This window comes from Pyrus communis, chromosome 11 (assembly GCF_963583255.1).
Source record: "Pyrus communis chromosome 11, drPyrComm1.1, whole genome shotgun sequence".
NCBI lineage: Eukaryota > Viridiplantae > Streptophyta > Magnoliopsida > Rosales > Rosaceae > Pyrus > Pyrus communis.
This window is the reverse complement of record NC_084813.1, coordinates 19,711,901-19,732,562: the sequence shown is the minus strand read 5'-3', so window position 1 is coordinate 19,732,562 and position 20,662 is coordinate 19,711,901. Positions and strand designations below refer to the sequence as shown.

Sequence of the window (20,662 nt, the reverse complement as noted above, 5' to 3'; positions counted from 1 at the left end):
ACCTCCCACTTAATGGTATTGGACAATTATTTTGATTCTCTCTATTAAATATAATGTGTCTTTTAATTTTGTGAAGATTATCTCAATTGCTCATGTTATGAGTTTGAAATTTTTTTCTCAATACCAATATCAAAGGCCTTCCAGCCCCTATCACATAGAATTCTGACTCTGCCATAATCGCTAATAAATCATAGTTTAACATAAAAACAATAATTAGCACTCTTAAAAAATCATCGTGCATGCATGCCGCTGTAATTATTTTTAGAAAGGAAGAGGGGAGGAATGCAAGATGATTTGCTTGAAGTACTAATAATTAACAATGCTATTAGTAATATGATCCAATGACATTCCCTCTCATTTCTAAGTGAGAGCCATGGAGCAAAATATAATTTCAAAAATCCAGAAATGACACATTGGGTATTTTTTAAAATTATGCTGCTCATTCTGGTACTAAACCAAACATTTCACTAAATCAGATCAGCTTTATCTAGTCTAAGCTAGTTTAATCCGAAATAGTTCGGCACAATAAACTGACTCCCCATTTTGCCAATTGACTTATGGTAGAATCTCAACTTTCTTCGTACAATTTAAAATTCTCCCAAGAGGTTATTTTTGCCATTTTGAATGGAATTAGATCCTTTACATCTCCTCATTGGGGATTTGGAGATGAATGAATAATAACTGTTCATCAAAGATCATGCGGCCACAATTGAATACTTTTTATATTTTAAAAAATAAAACAACCTCGTTTTGCATGAAAAATATAAAAAGGAAAAAGTTGTAATTACACGATTTTTTATGAACGGTTATTATCCATTGATCCCGGAATCCCCAGCGAAGGGATCCGGAGAGGATCTAATTCCATTCTGAACCAAAGAAGATGTCAGTTCCGTACATGAGTTTAAACCAGCTGCAAGTTGCAACAGCTCTCCGCTTTCTCTGTCTCGAACAGAATTTGCTCGCCATTTCACTCTCAAACAACCCAGAAGGTTTTCTGTTCCTCTACACCCTAAACTCTAATTGAAAATTTCCCGAAATCAATGGAAAATTTACCCAAAAATAGAACCCGTGTGGTCTGAAGAAACCCTTTTGCTTTTTTCTTCCACTGCTCTTTGCTTCTGCTCCTCAACTGTAAGCTCCTCCTCTGCAACTTTTTTCTAGTTCTCCTTTTAATATTTGGAATTTCTATGTATTAATGAACACTTTACTGGGTATTCTTCTTTGAATGCTGTTATTGGATTCTATCATTCTACGTGTTCTGATTATGTTTTGAAGAAAAAGAAATTATTTTTCTTCAGTTCTAATGGCTGCTGTCACTTGCTCACATTTTACTTCTTGGGATTTATCAAGTTTGTTAATTTATAATGTTATTTTTACTTTGTTCATTGTCCGAGATTGTTAAACTATTTTCTGGATGAATAGTTTCAAGTTTTGGACATTGGTCTCGTATGTATTGTCCGTCTTAATCCTTCAAGTTAGAAGACAATATCCGTAATCTTCCTTGATTGCACATGAAATCTAGTCATTTTGCTAGTCTAGTCTAGTCCTGCATATCGAATGCCGGCAAAAAGTATTTCAAAAACAACTGATCTTATTTAGAACAAGAGGCTTTTCTTCAATAGTACATACAAAGTGCTTGCTGCGGCGCACTTCAATAAGCGACTCTACGAGTCTGTGAGCCTCATAAATTTCTGAACTCTAGTTAGATACTGAAGAAAACTTATTTCTGATACATATCATGTGTACAGAGTTACAATGTAAATTGTAATGGAAATGCGGTCTTGACGCATACTAGTAGATGGATGGACTATGTTCCCCTTAAGGTGCATCCTCGTGAACATTCGTTTCACAGTTGTTGACTTTGGCTTGAAATGCACTTTGATCATCAGAGTATGACCACAAACCTGAACTGGAAGTACTCTTCAGGTGATTAATGCCTTCTAATGGACTTCCTACTAGGCGCTGGAGGAACTGTAGGATTGGGGGTATGCCGACATCTGAAACTCCCTCAAGAATTTGAACAATCTGCCTCATTGTTGTCTGTCCTTCTCATCTTCTTGAATGCACCAACAAGTGACTTTGCATGCTCTAGCGAGTTCATCTTTGTCAACACGACCTTCCAACTTGTAATCCAACAGTGTAACGACATCTTCTCCTTTATTAACTACATTTGCAACCCTGATAGGACGGTAGTTTTCTAACCCCTCATCTAATCCTTCTCTGTTTCTCCTACCTGATATAACCTCAATCAGCAACATGCCATACCTAATGACATCAGCTTTTGGCGTGATGGCTTCACCTGAAGGCCATTCTGGTGCAAGATAACCTACAGTTCCTCTCATGGTTGTTAGAACGCGACTATGGTGTCTTCCAACAAGTTTCGCAAGACCAAAGTCAGCCAGTTTTGGACTGTATTCTGCATCCAACAAAATAATGTTAGGCTTAATATCATAGTGTATTATGCAGTCTCAGCACTCATCATGTAGGTAAGCCAATCCTCTGGCAGTCCCTATGGCAATATGATATCTTCCTTTCCAATCTAACATTAGTGCATTCTCTTGATGAAAAAGAGATTGCAGAGAACCATTTGCATGTACTCATATACCAAAAGTCGTTTTGAAGCTTCTGCGCAAAATCCCCAAAGGCGAACGAGATTAATGTGGTGGATTGTGCCAATTGTCCCCACTTCAGCACGAAATTGCTTCTCTCCCTGCTCCAGATATTTAAGTTCTTTCACTGCTATGGCAGTTGAATTGGGCATTATCCCCTTGAAAACAGAACCAAAACCTCCTTCCCCAACTTTTTTTGAGAAGTTCTCCGTTGCTTTTCTTAAATCTCTATACTTGAACAGCACCAAGGAATCCTGAACTATTGCCGATGTTCCTTTTGACCGCTTCCTTTTGAGAAATGCGATGAGAATGGTTGAGATTGAAAGGAACCCCGCAAGTACTCCAATAGCAATCCAAGTAGTCTCTCTCTTAACCTTGTCGGTAGAATCTGCAACTCGTATATGAATTTTTAAGCCATCCCTTAGTCTAGTTACAGAGTATGGTAGTTGATACAGATCGAATACATCCCCTTTCCAAATCATGCAGTCGTTATTGTAAGCGAAGGCAGTGATCGAGCAATCTCTTGAGCATGCTAATCTACATTCCTCAATGCTTTTAACCTTTAACGATTCAGAATATTGGGAATAAGAAACATCAGGTACTCCCAAAAATTTGTGATTTCCTATCACTGCACCGCAAAGGAGTTTTAGTCACACAACCATAAGAATAACCTCCAAAATCCCAATCTTCTGGGATTTTGGGTTCAAGTCCTTCCAAGCATCGACAATGAGGCAAACTCTGAGAGTCACAGATACTAAAAGCACCACACTAGGTACGTTGTCCACCCCAAGTGTTTATTGTCTCACTGCCGTTATAAAACTCGAGTAGACCATTCAAAAGTTTGTATCTCACAAATGAATTAGGATTGATGGGAACGTAAGTTAAAGAGCTTTCATTCTCATTTTCAACAGAATTTTCACTTGACAATAAAAGCAGTAGGAAGGAATGCTATGATTGTCACCTCGCCAATCCCAAACACTAATGGCGGAACCATTTCGAAATAAGAAAACCCTGCTTCCAGCTTGTTCTATCTCAAGTGAAAATATTCCAGGGGCTGGATTTTGTGGGTTTCTCCAGGGAGTAAGAATTAGTTTCTCCTTGGTAAGCTTATTATCTCCAAGCTTGGCACCTGGAAGCTAAGTGTCAGCGGGGTGATCAAAACTCTGCCATAAAACAGCGGATGAATCAGGTTCATCCCTGATGACAAAGTTCCCGTTGTCAAGAAGCACTGCCATGGTGGAATTAGAAACCGCTGCTGCAGAACGAGTTGACCAAATTGTATATTTTGTTTGGTCCAGCAGCACTAAGCTTCCATTTCGGAAGAGTTGCAATGCCAAAGAATACGAATCAGAAGCAGGTTTTTTTCTGTTTGCTACCGAAACTACTGTTTGAGGGCGGATATTTTTGTACCAAATGCCTACGTAATAGTTTCGAGAGTTACCTGGTGTGAAGAAACCCAGCTCAAATCTGTCACCTGGAGAGGTGAGTGTTTGGCTTCCAGAAAGAGATTGGCCTGCATAGATGGTGTCAGATGCCATGGAAATTCCATTGAAGGTGAAACATAACAGAAGCAGAACAACAGACTGGGAAATGAAGTTATTGTGGCTACTGATATCCATCTCTTCAAAGAGTCGGATTTTCTGCAAGCTGGTGCCAAACTTGACTCTTCCTCTCCTATTTTTGTTGCTATGAATGGAGCTCAACCAGAATTAGGTAGATTACTAGTTGGAAGTTGTCAAGTCAACCAACAAACCAGTCAAAGATCATTATATTGTACATGGCAATGCCAAATATCCCTGTTGCAAATACATGAAATGTATGGAAATTTCTCCCCGACATTTTTTTTTTCATGAGTGAACGGTTGAGATTGAACTAATTGGAATTGAGTTAAATCTCAACAGTGCACAAGTGAAAAAAAATGTGCGGATGAGCAAAGCTCGTGGAATGTACATGTAAGTTTTGCTTCTACACATGGAAAAATTGGAAGGCCGACCGGCAGACCAGGTGGTTGTGTGACAGTACACAAACTAGACCTCTCTGTGATGCTTAATAACGGGCTAGACCAACCCATGATCTCAAGTTTGTGAGACAAGGGCCGCATGTGACTGGTCGTACATAAAAATTTGCCCTACTTAGGCTATGCAATGCATAGATTTAGTGGCAAAAAAAAAAAAAAAAAAAAATTTATTTTATGTTATTTTTGCTGAGATTCTTCAATTTCTTCAATTTCGGAAGAAACCCTCGACTTATTGATTTAAGCTGTATAACTTTCTTTTTCACACTCATTGCCCGAGATTTTTAGAATACTTATTTTCTTGTGGACATGAACATGAATGCTTACGAGATATTCAGGAATGTAGTTCAGAAAATTTTGGAATGTAGATGGTGAGAATTGTGTGAGTTTTTCAAGGCTAATCAGAAGATATGCATCAGTTTCAAGCAGAACTGTGATAGACATGGCTGTAAGAGATGGGGAGTTGAGGGTTTTCTTAGTCTTTGGAGTGGTTTCTGGGGGATACGATTGCCTCTCGTCTCATGGCATCTCTGAAGAATCTACTTCTGGTTCCTGTCCGCTTTTCCGGTGTTGGAGGGTAAACTATTACGTTCTCTGCGGTCTTTATTGGAATTTGTAATTCTTTGCAGAAGTCCTTTTTCATAGGTTTATGTTAGTAGCCTTCGTGTGTGCATTTAAGTAACTGAGCTATTTTCCTTTTCTTAAGGAAATGCAATCTTCACATGGATAACATTTTAGACAATTTGGACAAAACTGTGGTTTTCAATTTTTTTTTTGTTTGAATGATAATGGTTAAATGAGAGATGGTGTTGTGTCCACAATGTGTTTAGGTTGATGATGACTAATCAAGGATTAAAGTCGCTGTTTCTGATGGAGGATATTGCAGTGATGGGATTATTGGAGTTATTGCTTCACTGAATATGATCAGAGTGAGTTTGAGCTACATAAGACTTTACTGAACAAATTCGACGATAGATAGTGTTCTATCTTTATGTGTTACTTAGTGTATCTTTCAGTACAAGAGAGAAAAGTTTTTGCATTCTGTCATCTTATTTGGTCAATGTATTGGGCCAGGTGAAGCTGCTGGAGACAATAGAGGCTGCTCTTCTGTTTCAATCTCATGTTGTTATGACTGTGGATTCCAAGGGTTTCTCTTTCCATCTGTTAAAACAGTTATGGGGTAATATAGACCACCTCCTCGGTGTTATAATCAGACTTTACTGATACATATGGTGTTGGATTTTTGGGACATGCTTTTTGCAGCTAGGTACAATCGGCAAGGATTAAATGCTCTGGTACACTTCCATTATGTAGCACCGTCGTTTTGGGCTTGGAAAGGGGGTGAAGCAAGACTCCGAGGCCTGGTTCAATTTGTGGAACATGTCTTGTGTAAACTTCCTAATGAAGAAGAAGTTTGCAGATCAAATGGACTGGCTGCAACCTTTGTAGGCCACCCCAGTTTGGAGGATGTTTGGGAGTTGAATTCGGTATGATTTTGTGTTCTATTTTGGAATAAATGTTATGTACTTGATAGTTGTCATTACAGATCATTCTTAAGATTTCTGAGATATTTAGTTTCACGCTTTCTTCTAAACAGTTGAGAATAATACATAGTATAGAACCATCTGATGCTGTTTAAATTGACTTTTCTTTTAAGTTTCAAGTACTAATACACAATCTTGTGTATAGAAGGAAACTTCACCCCATGAATGGAAGATGGAAGGAAACTGCGAAGATTTCCGAAGGAAATATGCAATGCCTGCAGGTAAACACCTAAGAGCAATTCTCTTTTGCAGTAACTAAGAGTAATTCCGTTAGACCAACTCCAATGGTGGGCTAAAAGCCAAATTACCTCCCAAAATTTCCCCCGAAACCCACTCCAACCCAAGGGGAAATTTTGGGCTAAATGCTAAACCAATGCCAAATTCCCCCCAAAATTTAGCCCAGAAATTGGGGTGGACTCCACCCAATATTTATCGGAATTTAAATTTTTTTAGATTAAAACGTTCATAAAATTAATTTATGATAGTCTACATATTTATTTTAAAAAAAATTAATTAATTTAACAAAAAAATAGCTTAAGTTCATTCTTTAATAATCCCGAGCTAAAATTTTAGGCTAGAACGGTTGGAGCATAAAAGCTGTTTCTGGGCTAAAAGCTAAATTTTCGGGGCTAAAAAATTTAGCTTTTAGCCCAACCATTGGAGATGGTCTTGTAGTGGCCTAAGAATCAAGGTTCCACAATAAACCATTTTCTGAAAACTTCTTGCTCCGTCAACTGATTATTTCTTCCTCTTTCTGCTCCTTTTTTATAATAAATTATTCAGATCTTCATATCATTGTTGAGGAGCTCCTTTCTGTGCATGTGCACATTTCTTACTCTTTCCCAATTGAAATCTTCTTTTAATATTCTGGGATTTTATATTGCAAAGGAGCCAAAGTCATTTCCTTGCTTCCTGGAAGCAGATTCCAAGAGATCACCAGAATACTTTCCATCTTCACAAACGCTATGGCATTATTACAAGTGTCATTTCTCAAGTTAGTAACGGTCATCCATGTCACTCCCAATCAGCATGTGAAGAACTATGTCACTGGAATCACTAACAAGTGGCCTGTGCCTGCTATATTGACTCCAGGAGGATCCCTGCACCAAAAATATGATGCATTCAGTGTGAGTGAAAAAACCTAAAAGAGTACTTTGGATGATATAAATTGTATTTACGTGTGCACCCTTTCAGCGTGTTGGCAGAATGTGAAATTTGTCTCTTCATTTGATAGCCAGTGATGCACTTAACACGGGCATCTAACAGAGCATGAATCTGAGCATATCTGAAACCAAGTTTTTGGACGTTCATATCTGAGCATGTTTGAATATGTCTATTCTAGCTCAAATTTGTTACGAACATTAAATTGCAGGCAAGTAGCGTTGCGTTATGTGCTTCTGGAACAGTTGCTTTAGAGATGCAGCTTGCACGGCTACCATGCGTAGTCGCCTATTCTCATTTCCTAACTGAGCTGATTATTCGTTATGAAGCCAAGGTACCTATCGTCTCCCTCCCAAATGTTCTCATGGATTCCCCTATTATGCCCGAAGCTCTCTTGCAATCTTGTACTCTGACAAACCTAGCCTCATTGATGTTGTAAGTTACATTTAAGCATGATATCTTCAAATTTTGGTTTAGTTACTGTAATACTGGATATAAGTACAAAGCTTTGGTATTTCCCTAGTTCGCACATAAATCAAGTATATTTGATCCATCGCAGGGACTTGATACATGCCAATGGCCTCCGAGAAAAACAGATTGTTGCCACGGAAAAGGTTATCAGACTTCTATGCGCTCCGGCCAGAAATTTAGATCCGTTGGCAGAGCGGCATCAAGGAGGCGGGTTTTCCCGCAACACACCGAGTAAGATAGCAGCTACTGCAGTACTGCACCATGCAAAGCCATGGCTGTCATCTGTGGGATGTCATTACTATACAAATGTTTAATATCTCACCGATGTATCTTTTAGCTTGATTCGAATTGAAGGCGGAGAGTTTGGTTTTTGTTCTTCGCTCGATTGGAGGTGTATTAACACTGATAATGCAACATCAAAATTGCAAATTTAAGGAGCAACTCCAAGTCGATCGGTTTATCTTTTGACAATGGTTTTTTGAGTTTGTCCAAATAAAAACAGATCGGACATGGATGAGATTGACCTACGTTCGAAAAATATTGTAAACATAGTACTATGGTTTAGTAGTATTCCTCTTCACTTGTAAGGTCTTAGGTTCGATTCTCGCCAAAGGCGAATTTAAACCACATTATTGCTAGCTCACTGTGAGGCTAAGCACACCCTCTTCCCCTTAATCTAGATAATATTGTTTGTCAAAAAAGAAAAATAAGCGCTAAAGTACTTTGCTTGCTTGAACTTGTATAAGTAAATAGCTAGGTATATTTCTAGTTCATAAAAAAAAAACTTAAAAAGTTCTCTAGCTGACATGCATCCAATATAAGGTCGGATCAAATTATCATCAGCCGATTAATCTGGAGTCTTGTTTGATTTGTTAAGATAACGAATTCGGACCAAATCACACCTAAGAAAACAAAATCTAAGACAATGCTAACAGTGATTCAAATAACAAGGCAGACATATAGGACATTCTTCCACATCAAAGCCATAAGACTTGCTCAACTCCTAATTACAAACTCCTCAAGGCCACAAAAAAAAAAAACTCACTTCTTATTTTAGTAAACAACACTCACTTTAAAATCCCCACAACTCCTTCAGTCACATTTCACGCTATCAAACTCCACAGAAACCCTAAAATCTGAATTTTCCACGAGCAATCCCTCGCGAAAAACCTTGAAAATTCCCTTTTCGTTACTACAATTAATGGCTGTATCAAGGGGACTGCTTTTGCTTTGCCTAGGGACACTCTTGGTCAGTGTGTTCTTAGTCAAGGTGGCCGAGGCTAGTGAGGACCATGGCGACTGCCACAGTGACCCGAACAATGGGGACCAATGCCAGGAGCATGAGAGTGATGTAATTGGGGACGATGATGTGGATGACACATACAAGATTGTGAACAAGGTTGCAGTGACTTTTTCGGCAAGAACCGGCGAAGTTGAGCCAGATGCAGCCGAAGCATCAGACCCAGATGATGCTGAAGATAATGAATCGAGTCATGTCATTGTAATGGGACACTGATCGCCAAATGGGGATAGCTAGGTAACCTAGCTAGCTTGCTAGGGTTACGGCAGTGCTCTGCAGGGTTCTGGTTTTCGCATTCGTTTCATATTTGTTTTTTCTTATATTTTGTTTTAGCATTGCGTTTTCTTCCTTTGATGAGTTGGTTTTAATTAATTTTAGCTATGAACAAATATGAGATCAGTCTATTGTCATAAACAATTTCGTTCTTAGTCGCTTGTTGGTTAATTGAGTCATTCTTTTGATCACATATGTAGACTTGGTCTCGATAGATTGATCATTTAATCTCATCCTTCACTTGCCTAATAGAGATGAAACTCACTTATGTTGGTAGATCTCATTTTAAATTAAAACATGTTCGCTAATATCGTGAAATAGATGATAGTAAACTCATTCCACTAACACCCTTCAGATTTTAAATAACTACAGATAGTAAACTTTTTCTATAAATAAAAGAATACTTTTTTTATAAATAAATATTTTTATATGTATAAAAAAAAAAAGAAATTAAAAGAGAAATAATCAATTTTTTTTCTTCCAATTCTCAGAACATCATCAGCCTAATTGGCAGCAATCAAAGTAATTACAAGCTTGATCACTCAATCAACTTAATCACAGATAATTATAATAAATTAAGATCAATCAATTCCTTCCACCATATTTTTGCACACACGCGATTCTCCCTATGAAAATTCCAAAAAATTCACCCAATGCAACTACAGAAATGGATGTGTCCAAGGCAATGACTGTTTTGTCCCTAGGCCTTCTCCTTGTGTGTGGTTGAAGTAGAAGTGTATTTTTATATCAATTGTGGAGAGGATCATTTAGGATAGTAGAATCTGCATTAAACCTGGATTCATGAGGGTATTTAGGAAGTAGATATTGTATTATTTTAGGAGTATGATTACTTGCGGCGCACTCCAATCCTTATAGTATAAGGATTCCAAGGTTATAGAAAACCTGCTGATTCCTTATTGGGTTAAGTTCTCGAATTTTGCAGAATAAGAATGGTCTATCTCAACGAAGTCGAAGGACTTCACCCACTGATTCTGAAACAGGATGATGGTGGCATCATTATCCGTTTAGTCAACTCCGCTATGGAAGCTATTGAGTTCATGACCGGACTTCCGGCTCTAGAAAATATGTGCCACGTAAATGTGACTTTTTGTAAGTTGAGAGGTGCATGATATTGATCTATATATATATATATATATACATATGTGTGTGCTATCTGCTATTATTGTTGCTTTCTTTGTTGCGGAAAAGGATCCTCGTAGGATTCTTTTTCATGGGATCTCAGAGATCCAGTGATCATGACCGTTAATCATATATCGTGCGGTCAGTTTTTGTTAGGTACTATTTATATTTAATTTTAAATTTCAAATGATTTTTGATCGTACGATGTACGATAAATAGTCACGATCACAGAATTCCCGATACCCCAACAAAAGGATCCGAGGAGGATTATTTTCCTTTGTTGCGATGCGACTTGAGGGAAAGACAAAGGTCAGAATTTACTTGAGAAAACTGATTTCTAAGAACCAAAACATCATTCAATCTCACATGGTTTTTGACCATACTCCCTCCAGACATATCATCCTTTCATTTAAAAGTTTCTAAGTTGACAACCCTAGCTAGCTAGCTCTACTGTTCTTTTTTTTGGGCTAAACAGCTAGCTCTACCGTTCTTAACTCACATACGTGTTTAGTTATACGGAAAGGGATCATTTTCAGATCCCTTCCATCAAATTCACCCAATAAATCAATTCAGATTCTTAAAATTTGATCCAATGGCTACAAACAGGGGGTTCCTTTAAAAATTATAATAACTTGAGCCGTTAGATCAAATTTCAAGGGTCTGGATTAGGTGATTGGGTGAATTTGGTGAAAGGGATCTGGAGAGGATCCCTTTCCTAGTTATACAACACTTATTGTGTTCAATCTAACTCCTCTTTTAGAAAAAGTTTGGCGATTGTCACATTCATATATGTGGTGTTACGTAATATATACTAGTCTCCATGCACGCGCTTTCAAAGATTTTGAATGCTTTTGGATTAAGTCTGCATATTTGATTTAATCAAAGAATAATATTAGGTACCCTAATTTTGTGTAGCAAATGATATGTCACCGATTAAATTTGTACTTTAATTAAAGTTAAAATTTGATTAGTCATTGAGATACAAAGTTATAAGGTAAAAGTACATTTTGGCCCTCAAGTTTTTTGTCCAATTTCAAACTCATACAACGCTTTTAAAATTTTTAAATTTCATATAACAGTTTATGTTTTCATACTAACGTTGTACAATCACTAATTACTCTGTAAATCTGATCATTAAGTGATCATATGGTAAATGCAAAACCCACATCTTGCTGACTTTGAGTCCAAACTCGTGCCAAGTGGTTAAAACAGATTAAGAGAAAATAGTGCATTTTTGCTCACCACCATTTAGTGTGGTGTATGCTCACCATTTTATTTATCACATAAATTTGAATTTCGAGATTCGTGTAGTAAATAAACACAAATCTCAAAATTCAAACTCATCTAACGGTGATAAATAAGATGGTGAGCATATACCACACTAAATAGTGGTGAGCAAAAATGCATCCAAGAGAAAAAAGTTTAGTTCATAATGGGTGACATAGGAAAATAATATCTGTAATTTAGGAATTAAAATAATTGAGAAAATACTTTAAAAACAACTTCTTGCACGAGAGAAGTAACTTATTAGCACAAACAACTTTCCACAATACCAAAAAGCTTCCTCAGTACGACCTGATTTCATAACAAGAAAACAGTGGTTGGGATTTCGAGCGCTTGCAAAATGCATTTTTTGAATCACGGTATGATACGCACGACTTACACGTTTTAAATATATTTATATGCGTAAATTGACAAAAGAAAAGTCAAATATTTGAAGTAAATGAATAATTTTAGATCATACTAAAAGAAACCCCTCATAAACCAATTAAAGTAGCTGAATTTACATAATAAAATCGCTCTCTATAGAATTTACATTAAGAATAAAGAAAATAATATTTAATAAACAATTGATTGAATCATATTATTGCTAGCATATTGTGAGGCTAAGCTCACTTCTTTTCCTCTTACTGTAGATAACATTGTTTCTTTAAAAAAAAAAATTTTATTTGACAATTAATTTAATCACATTATTATCCGTGTACGAAAGATATTTGACAACTTATTTAATCATATTGTTATCTGTGCGCGAAAAAACCTTTTTTATTCTTCTCTCTTCCCACTTATATTTATATTATATTGTATGATGACCAAATTACCAAATTACCCATGCATTATTTGATATATTATATTAGACTACTTTTGGATTTTTTTAGTTAAGGGACAATTTTGTCCTAATATTTTTGTCTAATGGCATGACCTCAAATTTTTGTCGGCATGCGTGGGGCGCTGGCTTTCTATTTTATCTATCTATATATATATATATATATATATAAAAGAATAAGATAGATATATGGGGTATTCAATTCATGCATTGTTCACCAAAAGGGATCCATTAATGGTTTAAGTAGTTTAAAGGGGCCAATAATATAGAGGCTGCATTTTATTTTAATGTTTTATTTTCTCCCTTGTTTTAAAATATGTATATTTCAAACTATACATTAGAAAACTGATGAAGTTTAAACCCATGTTGTAGGGTAAGGACGGCAATACTCTTCTCCACCACTACCATAGCGGACCACTTGCCCTAATTTTAAAATATAATTTTTGTCAAATAGCTTTGCTTAGATTATTCTTTTTGGTTTTTTGTCAGAAGATTACTTTGCTTATATAATTATACAGTATCTTTCCTTGAATTCAACCACTATATAATGATTAATATATATAAGTTCTTATCTCCTTGTTCCTCATATTTGCTGTATATTCAGTCAGATCTCGAGAAGGGATCTGTATAATTCATGGCAAATCCCAAGCTGCAAGCACTTTGGAACCACCCAGCTGGCCCTAAAACTAGTTTGTTTACTTACTCTACAAGTTTTTACTATTAATTTTCTGTATGTTATTTAGTTATATTGTTCTTAATTTCTCAATGATTATTGTTGATGGATTGTTGATCTTAATCGATCATTTCGTGTTAATCCGATAGGTGGTGCTTGATTAGTATGAAAGTTATTGAGATGAAAGAACATGTGGTTGAGATTATTGATTTCTTAAGTGAAAACTAAAACTCTTAATGAATTTTAGTGCATAACTGACTTTAGAATGTTATGGCAGCTTTAACTAATGATTTTGTGAATTAGAGGGTGTAGTCAAACTCAGATTTGAGAGTATTTTAAAAGACTTTAAAATCCTAGTGTAGTCAATTAAAAGATTTTAAAGAATTTTAGAATCTATTCAAATCTAGGTGTAGTCAATTAAAATATTTTAAATGATTTTAAAATCCATCCAAATCTAAGTGTATTAAAAAAATTAAGATTTTGGAGGATTTCAATAAGTTGTGGATTTTGTGGGATTTGAGAGCATGAAGTATATATAACCAAGACTAAAAAGAATCCAACATCACCCCCTCAGATTTCAAATCCTTTTCCATCTAGGCGGTCCTCAAATCTCTACCAACCCCAGCCACTCACAGGTAACCACCATATACTTTAGTGGAATCTCTTATTATGACCCTTAGACCTTAATTAGGCATGTATGATTATTGAAGGACATGATTGATCTAGGATTTTGGTTAATACTACTCTCCCGCCATTCTGATTTTTTAATGTATGTGGTACTACAAGCACTACTGAAGTACCACAGTGTACGTCTGTGGCAAAAAGGCAATCAATGGTGATGGTTGTTGGTGGTGTAGTACTCAAAAGCTCACCAAAGTTATGTTGATCTATCAATTGATAAAGAGATGGAGTTGTGGTTGTATGAAATGGGACCCGAAAATGGAGGGGATAAAGTGGCTATCGAGTATAGTAGGGCAAGGGGAAAGATTTTTTTTTTTTTTTTTCAATAAAAAAATTATATGAAAATCCACCATAATCTACCAAAATCTACAAACTAAATCCATTCAAATTCTTTAAAATTCATATGAATTTTGTAGAAGTCTTAAATCTTCCTAAATCCTGTCAAATCTATCACTTTTAAAATCCTTTAAAATCTTAGTTTGACTACACCCCCTTAAACTTAATGATTTGATGGCGTGGGCTTGTTCGCGCGGCATTTTGCCCACTATTGTTTTGCTCTTTTGAACTTGTTGATTTGTCATCTTTATGAACTTGATATGTTTCCTTTGTTTTTTGGTACTCGACTTTAATGTAAAGTTAAAGTTTATCTGATGACGAATATAATTATTTTATAAATAAAATAAAATTCAATTAACACTACATGATTATACCATTACCCCGGTTGGTCTTAGAATATATGGAGTTTTAATAAAGAAATTGTAATAGAAAAAATTGTCACAAAAAAAAAAAAAAAAAAGGAAAAGAAATTGTAGATAGAATACAGCCTCTCATATGTTAAAAGGTTTTCTGTGTGTTTTAATTTGCAGTCCATTTCTGGGCCCCAACATTTAAATGGGGTCTAACCATTGCAAATATTCTCGACTCAGCAAAACCACCAGAGAAACTATCCTATCCTCAGCAATCAGGTTGGCCATGACTCCCTAATTTCTTTGATGGACTCGGTTTTTCAACGCTTCTACCAAACAACCAGATATATTTCTTATTTTTTATATATCTCATTACGTGGCCTAACGGCTATCACATAATGAGAGTACTGAGATTTGTTTGATGGCCTCGGTCTTTCAAGCCTTTTACCATACAATCGGAGATATATTTCTTACTTTCTATATATCTCATCACGTTACCTAACCGCTATCACATAATGAGAATGTTGAGAGATATAAGAAGCAGGGGATATATAGCCGGGGCGGTCAAGAATCTCCCATCTTGTCATTTTGTTGAAAAGTTTACTTACTGGTTGGTAATTGTTTTTGGTTGATTGGTAATTATTTCATTAATTGACTGACTGATAAAAACTTTTGGCATCCCCATTTGATGATCTCCAGCCCTTGCATCCACCGGACTTATATGGGCAAGATACAGCGCAGTAATTACACCAGTAATTGACTCTAAACCTCAAGTTATTAATTAATTACATCAACAGTTTACTATACAAGTTTGAGATAAATTTTCACATCCTCATAGTTTGTCCATTTTGAGATTGCAGAAGAACTGGAATCTTTTGAGTGTAAGTTTCGCGATGTCTGTAACCGCTATGTATCAACTTTCGCGTAAAATTCAGTATGCTGTCATGTGCTCTTGTATTGGAAATTGTTATTAGCATTCCAAATTAATCTTATAGCACAATTAACTGCTCTCGTATTTGTGTCTCGTTTTGAATGACAAGTAATTACAATGAATCTGACTGTCACCAATTTTCATATTTTCCAGGCATGACTTATCTACCAAAAACCAAGAAGTTGCTGCAGAAGAGGAATGAATAAAATCTCAATTATAGTAAACTTGGCGTGCTGGTTTCGAGTTAAGCGCACTCCGATTCAACTCATGCAACATTTATAATAAAACATATTCGTTCTCTTGGATTAATGTACATTAATGTTGGATTATATATGTTTGAACCTCATGGTCCAATTAAGGCCAATGAAAATTATATAGTTGTTGAAAATATTTGTGGGTTAATGAATGCCCACACTAATGTGGACTTGGGAAATGAATGAGGATTGTATTTTCAAAAGGTGTGTGCTGGAGTTGCTCTATAAATAGAGCACTCTGTGTACTATCAAAATACTAAGTGGAAGAAAAGATCAATAACATAAGTATCTATCACTCCCTTTTTTATTTGTCATCCCTTTGTGTTATAGTTACAGTGTGATATTTTACACCTGCTTCGCTTCTGTCACTAGAAAATGTTATCTCTCTAACTTTTGTCTATTTATAACATGTTATCAACACGACTCTCTAACAATTTCTCATTTCTCTTCGCCGAAAGAAAGAAAAAAAAAAGTTTCCTCTAAATATTTTACTATTCTTCTTTTTCCACTGCCTCAACTGCTGGATATACCCTCGCGAAGAATTGTTTGCACCATGCTTGCTTCTAGTTGTTGACCTAACAGTTACTTATATCTTTGATTTCTTGTTTGGTGTAGCTCTTGATTGCTAACCCAGTGTTTATTTATATTGATTTTACTGCAATCCAAGATAGTGCTGTACAATCGCCCATCTTGAACTGTAAATTTAATCTTACTGCAATCCAAGATGGCGCTGTATCATCTCCTATCTTGGACTGCAGATCTAATTTTACTGCAAATTTTAGGTGAAGTGGTATAATCACCCACCCTACCCTGCATATTTAATTTACCTGCTGTTTAATTTCATTGCAATTTTACGTGGTGCGGTATAATCGCCCATCCTGCTCTGTGTATTTAAATTTTCCTGCTACTTGAGTGGTGCGGAATAATCGCTCATCCTATGTTATGTTATTTCAATGAGAATGGTGTGGTACAATCGCCCTCCTCATTCATCATATAAATCTTGAGCCAGAAGTTTCGAGTGCTTATCATTTTAGCCTGAAGATTAAAATGAAAAATTTGTAAGAATCAGAAGTTCTAACACTAGATACCTCCAGAATACATATTATTGCAAATTCTTACACATCTCAATTTTTCTTTCAGAAAAGAAAATGGCAAACTTGGTAAAACTTGATTTTGTTGCCCTGGACATTACTGGGAAGAACTACCTTACCTGGGTAGCGGATACCAAGATCAATTTGTAGGCATGGAATCTTGGAGAAACAATAAAAAAGGAGAACAGTGCATCTTCGCAAGATCGGGCAAATGCCATGATCTTTATCCGTCGTCGTCTTGATAAAGAACTAAAGAGCGAGTACCTAATGGTTGAAGATCCGTTAGCTATCTGGAAGGCATTGAGAAACAGATACAATCACCAGAAAACAGTGATTCTTCCAAGAGCTCGTTATGAGTGGACTCACCTAAGGATCCAGGATTTCAAGTCAGTGGCTGAGTACAATTTTGCGATGTTCAGAATTAGCTCCCAGATGAAACTCTGTGAGGAAACTATCATTGAGGAAGATATGCTGGAAAAGACCTTCAACACTTTTCATGCCTCAAACGTGCTTATGTAGCAGTAGTACAGAGAGCAAGGTTTCACTGAATACAACCAGTTGATATCTAAGCGCCTGGTAGCTGAACAAAACAATGAGCTCCTGATGAAAAATCATCAGTCCCGACCTACTGGATCTGCACCATTCCCAGAAGTGAATGCTGCTTCCCTTGAAGTGAACGCCATATCCTCTGGTGGCAATAATCATAAACGAGGACGTGGCCACATGCGAGGACGGTGGAACGAGAAAAACAAGAATCATGGTGTCCAGTTTCACAACCAGGTTCCAAGGCATAATTCAGGCCCGAGCTTCAAAAATGTAAATCGCCACAAAGGCAAAGCCTATATGAATAATGCTTCCAGAAACTCTGAAGGAGGCTGTCATAGGTGTGGTAACAATGGGCACTGGGCACGTACTTGTCGTACCCTAAAACATCTGGTGGATTTATATCAAGCCTCCATCAAGAAGAAGGGTGTTGAGACCAATTTTCTCGACCAAGCTAAACCAATAGATATACCTGATCCAATGTGTGACTTATCAGGGTAGTTGAACATGGTACCTAGATGTCTCAAACTTTATTGTGAAAAGGGGGAATGAAGTGTACTGGTTCGATTGAATCGTTTATGTTTGATGTACTGAACTTGTAGTTTAAAACTAGCATTTCAAATTCAATAAAAGTGGCATTTAAATTTCCTGTTATAAATTTCTTTTAACAGTGATCCCTATTCAGAAGGCATGGATAAGCACTATGGCCATTCTCAAAACAAGAGCAATCGCAGAGATATTTGTCTTGCATACAGCACAACCACGCATATAATACTTCGAGATCAAAAGTATTTCTCAAGATTGATGCTTACAAAAGTAAGGGTAACAACAATATCAAGCCAATTAGATGTAATTGAAGGCTTAGAGAAAGCCCAGATTATGTTACCAAATGGAACGATATTATCCATACAGAATGTGTTGTACGCTACTCGATCTACTCGAAATTTGTTGAGTTTCAAAGACATATGTTTAAATGGATACCACATTGAAACGAAAAGTGCAGAAAATATGGAGTATCTATACATTACCTCCAATGATACCCAGAAGGGTATATTGGAGAAGTTGCGTGGTTTGACGAGTGGATTATATTATACATACATAAAGATAGTTATATCACATACTGTCATGAACCAGAAGTTCATTGATTCAAAAGTTTACATGCTTTAGCATGACCGTCTGGGTCATCCAGGATCTATCATGATGCGTAGGATCATTACCAACTCTAATGGACATCCATTATTGAGCAGACACATTGCTATCTCAAATGATAACCCTTGCAAGGCTTGTTCTCAAAGGAAGTTGGTAATTAAACCATCACAACTAAAGGTTGATGCTGAATCCCCATCATTTCTGCAAGGAATTCAAGGGGATATTTATAGGCTTATTCAACCATCATGTGGACCATTTCGATATTTTATGGTTTTGGTTTATGCATTTACCCGATGGTCACATGTTTGTCTCTTGTCTACTGGGAATGTAGCTTTTGAGAGGCTTCTTTATCAGATAATTAATTTGCGAGCACAGTTCCCATATTACCCCATTAAGTCAATTGACTTGATAACGCTGGTGAATTTACGTTTCAAACTTTTGATGATTACTGCATGACATTGGGCATTGATGTTGAACACCTTGTTCTTCATGTCCATACTCAAAATGGTTTAGCAGAAGCATTGATCAAGCGGCTTCAGTTAACAGCTCGCATTCTACTCAGGAAAACAAAATTGCCACTTTCTGCATGGGGACATGCCATCTTACATGTTGCATCATTGGTTCGATTGAGACCTATAGCCAACCACCAATACTCCTCAGTATAACTCGTGTTTGGGCATCAACCAAACATTTCACATTTACGAGTTTTTGGTTGTGTTGTTTATGTGCACCACCACAACGCACTAAGATGGGATCTCAGCGCAGACCGATAATTTATGTGGGTTTTGATTCACCGTCTATCATTAGATATTTGGAACCCTTGACAGGTGATATGTTTACAGCTCGTTTTGCTGATTGTCACTTTGATGAGACTGTCTTCCCATCATTAGGGAGAGAAAAGACCATTCCAGAAGAACGGCAAGAGCTGACATGGGTTGTTCCCACCTTATCTCATTTTGATCTACGTAGCACTCAATGTGAAAACGAAGTCAAAAGAATCGTTCATCTTCAAAGTATTACTAATCAAATGCCAGATGCATTTAACGATACTATGAAAGTGACAAAATCATATATATCAGCTGCAAATGCACCTGCAAGAATTGATGTCCCTGTTGGACAAAATAAAGTGGTAGCGAATGATTCATCTGGTGCACGCCTGAAGCGTGGTAGACTTCCAGGTTCAAAATATTCATCCCCTCGAAAGAGAAAGACAAGGGTATAACTGAATCCAAATGAAATCATTCAACAAGCAAAAATGAATGACAAATCCACAATTCATGATTTTATACTTTCAGAAGAAAAAAAAAGTCCTTGGTGAGACACATGTACTTGAAGAAACAGAGGTACATGAAAGCAAAGAAATCTCTATAAATTATTCTTGTACTAATGAATTGTAGGATTGTAATGAAATAATCATCGACGATATGTTCGCATTCACAGTAGCCACCGAAATCATATTAAGTGATGATATTGAGCCCCGCTCTGTCGATGAAGGCAAACAGATACAAGATTGGCCTAAGTGGAAAGATGCAATCCAAGCAAAATTAAATTGCTTGGAAAGGCTAAATGTTTTTGGACCGATAGTCCAAACCCCACCTGGTATAAACCTCGTGGGTTACAAATAAGTATTCATAAGAAAGCGAAATGAGAAAAACGAGATTGCAATATATAAAGCACGACTCGTTGCACAAGGTTTTTCGCAAAGACTTGGAATTGATTATGAGGAAACATACTCTCTTGTAATGGATGCAATTACTTTCCGTTACTTAATAAGTTTAGTGGTTTCAAAAAAACTTGACATGCGACTTATAGATGTCATCATCACGTATCTATATGGAGAATTAGATACTGATATATATGAAAGTCCCAGAAGGACTTAAGTTGCCTGAAACAACTAACAAACCACAATGTATGCTCTCAATCAAATTAAGGTAATCATTGTATGGATTGAAACAATCTGGACGAATGTGGTATAATCGTCTCAGTGAATATTTGATCAAATAAGGGTATATCAACAATGTCATTTGCCCTTGCGTGT

The 20,662-nt window shown here is 36.5% G+C and overlaps 2 protein-coding genes and 2 pseudogenes across 2 annotated transcripts; 3 read left to right on the top strand and 1 right to left on the bottom strand.

Moving 5' to 3' along the window:
* Nucleotides 1–1,156: 1,156 nt before the first annotated feature.
* LOC137709153 (G-type lectin S-receptor-like serine/threonine-protein kinase At2g19130) lies at nucleotides 1,157–4,228 on the bottom strand (annotated as a pseudogene).
* A 714-nt stretch (nucleotides 4,229–4,942) lies between these two features.
* On the top strand, nucleotides 4,943–8,225 carry LOC137708647 (probable lipid-A-disaccharide synthase, mitochondrial; annotated as a pseudogene).
* Nucleotides 8,226–13,250: 5,025 nt separating this feature from the next.
* Nucleotides 13,251–16,006, top strand: LOC137749267 (mitochondrial pyruvate carrier 4-like). Its single transcript, XM_068489368.1, has 5 exons — nucleotides 13,251–13,305; nucleotides 14,837–14,935; nucleotides 15,356–15,408; nucleotides 15,517–15,590; nucleotides 15,741–16,006. The coding sequence occupies exons 1-5, from the start codon at nucleotides 13,251–13,253 to the stop codon at nucleotides 15,787–15,789; spliced, it is 330 nt and encodes a 109-aa protein (XP_068345469.1). The 3' UTR covers nucleotides 15,790–16,006.
* Nucleotides 16,007–16,565: 559 nt separating this feature from the next.
* Nucleotides 16,566–17,976, top strand: LOC137709152 (uncharacterized). The gene is made up of 3 exons (XM_068448272.1): nucleotides 16,566–16,631; nucleotides 17,083–17,374; nucleotides 17,513–17,976. Exons 1-3 carry the CDS (start codon nucleotides 16,566–16,568, stop codon nucleotides 17,974–17,976), a joined length of 822 nt encoding a protein of 273 aa, XP_068304373.1.
* Nucleotides 17,977–20,662: the final 2,686 nt, after the last annotated feature.

Bases quoted from the DNA above. Each gene is read 5' to 3' on its own strand.
- LOC137749267 (XM_068489368.1), top strand. From the start codon at position 13,251: ATGGCAAATCCCAAGCTGCAAGCACTTTGGAACCACCCAGCTGGCCCT. The intron at 14,936-15,355 runs GTTGGCCATGAC...GATGATCTCCAG, and splicing joins ATCCTATCCTCAGCAATCAG to CCCTTGCATCCACCGGACTT. The intron at 15,591-15,740 runs GTATGCTGTCAT...CATATTTTCCAG, and splicing joins CAACTTTCGCGTAAAATTCA to GCATGACTTATCTACCAAAA.
- LOC137709152 (XM_068448272.1), top strand. From the start codon at position 16,566: ATGGCGCTGTATCATCTCCTATCTTGGACTGCAGATCTAATTTTACTG. The intron at 16,632-17,082 runs GTATAATCACCC...ATCAATTTGTAG, and splicing joins TGCAAATTTTAGGTGAAGTG to GCATGGAATCTTGGAGAAAC. The intron at 17,375-17,512 runs GTGAGGAAACTA...AGCGCCTGGTAG, and splicing joins TAGCTCCCAGATGAAACTCT to CTGAACAAAACAATGAGCTC.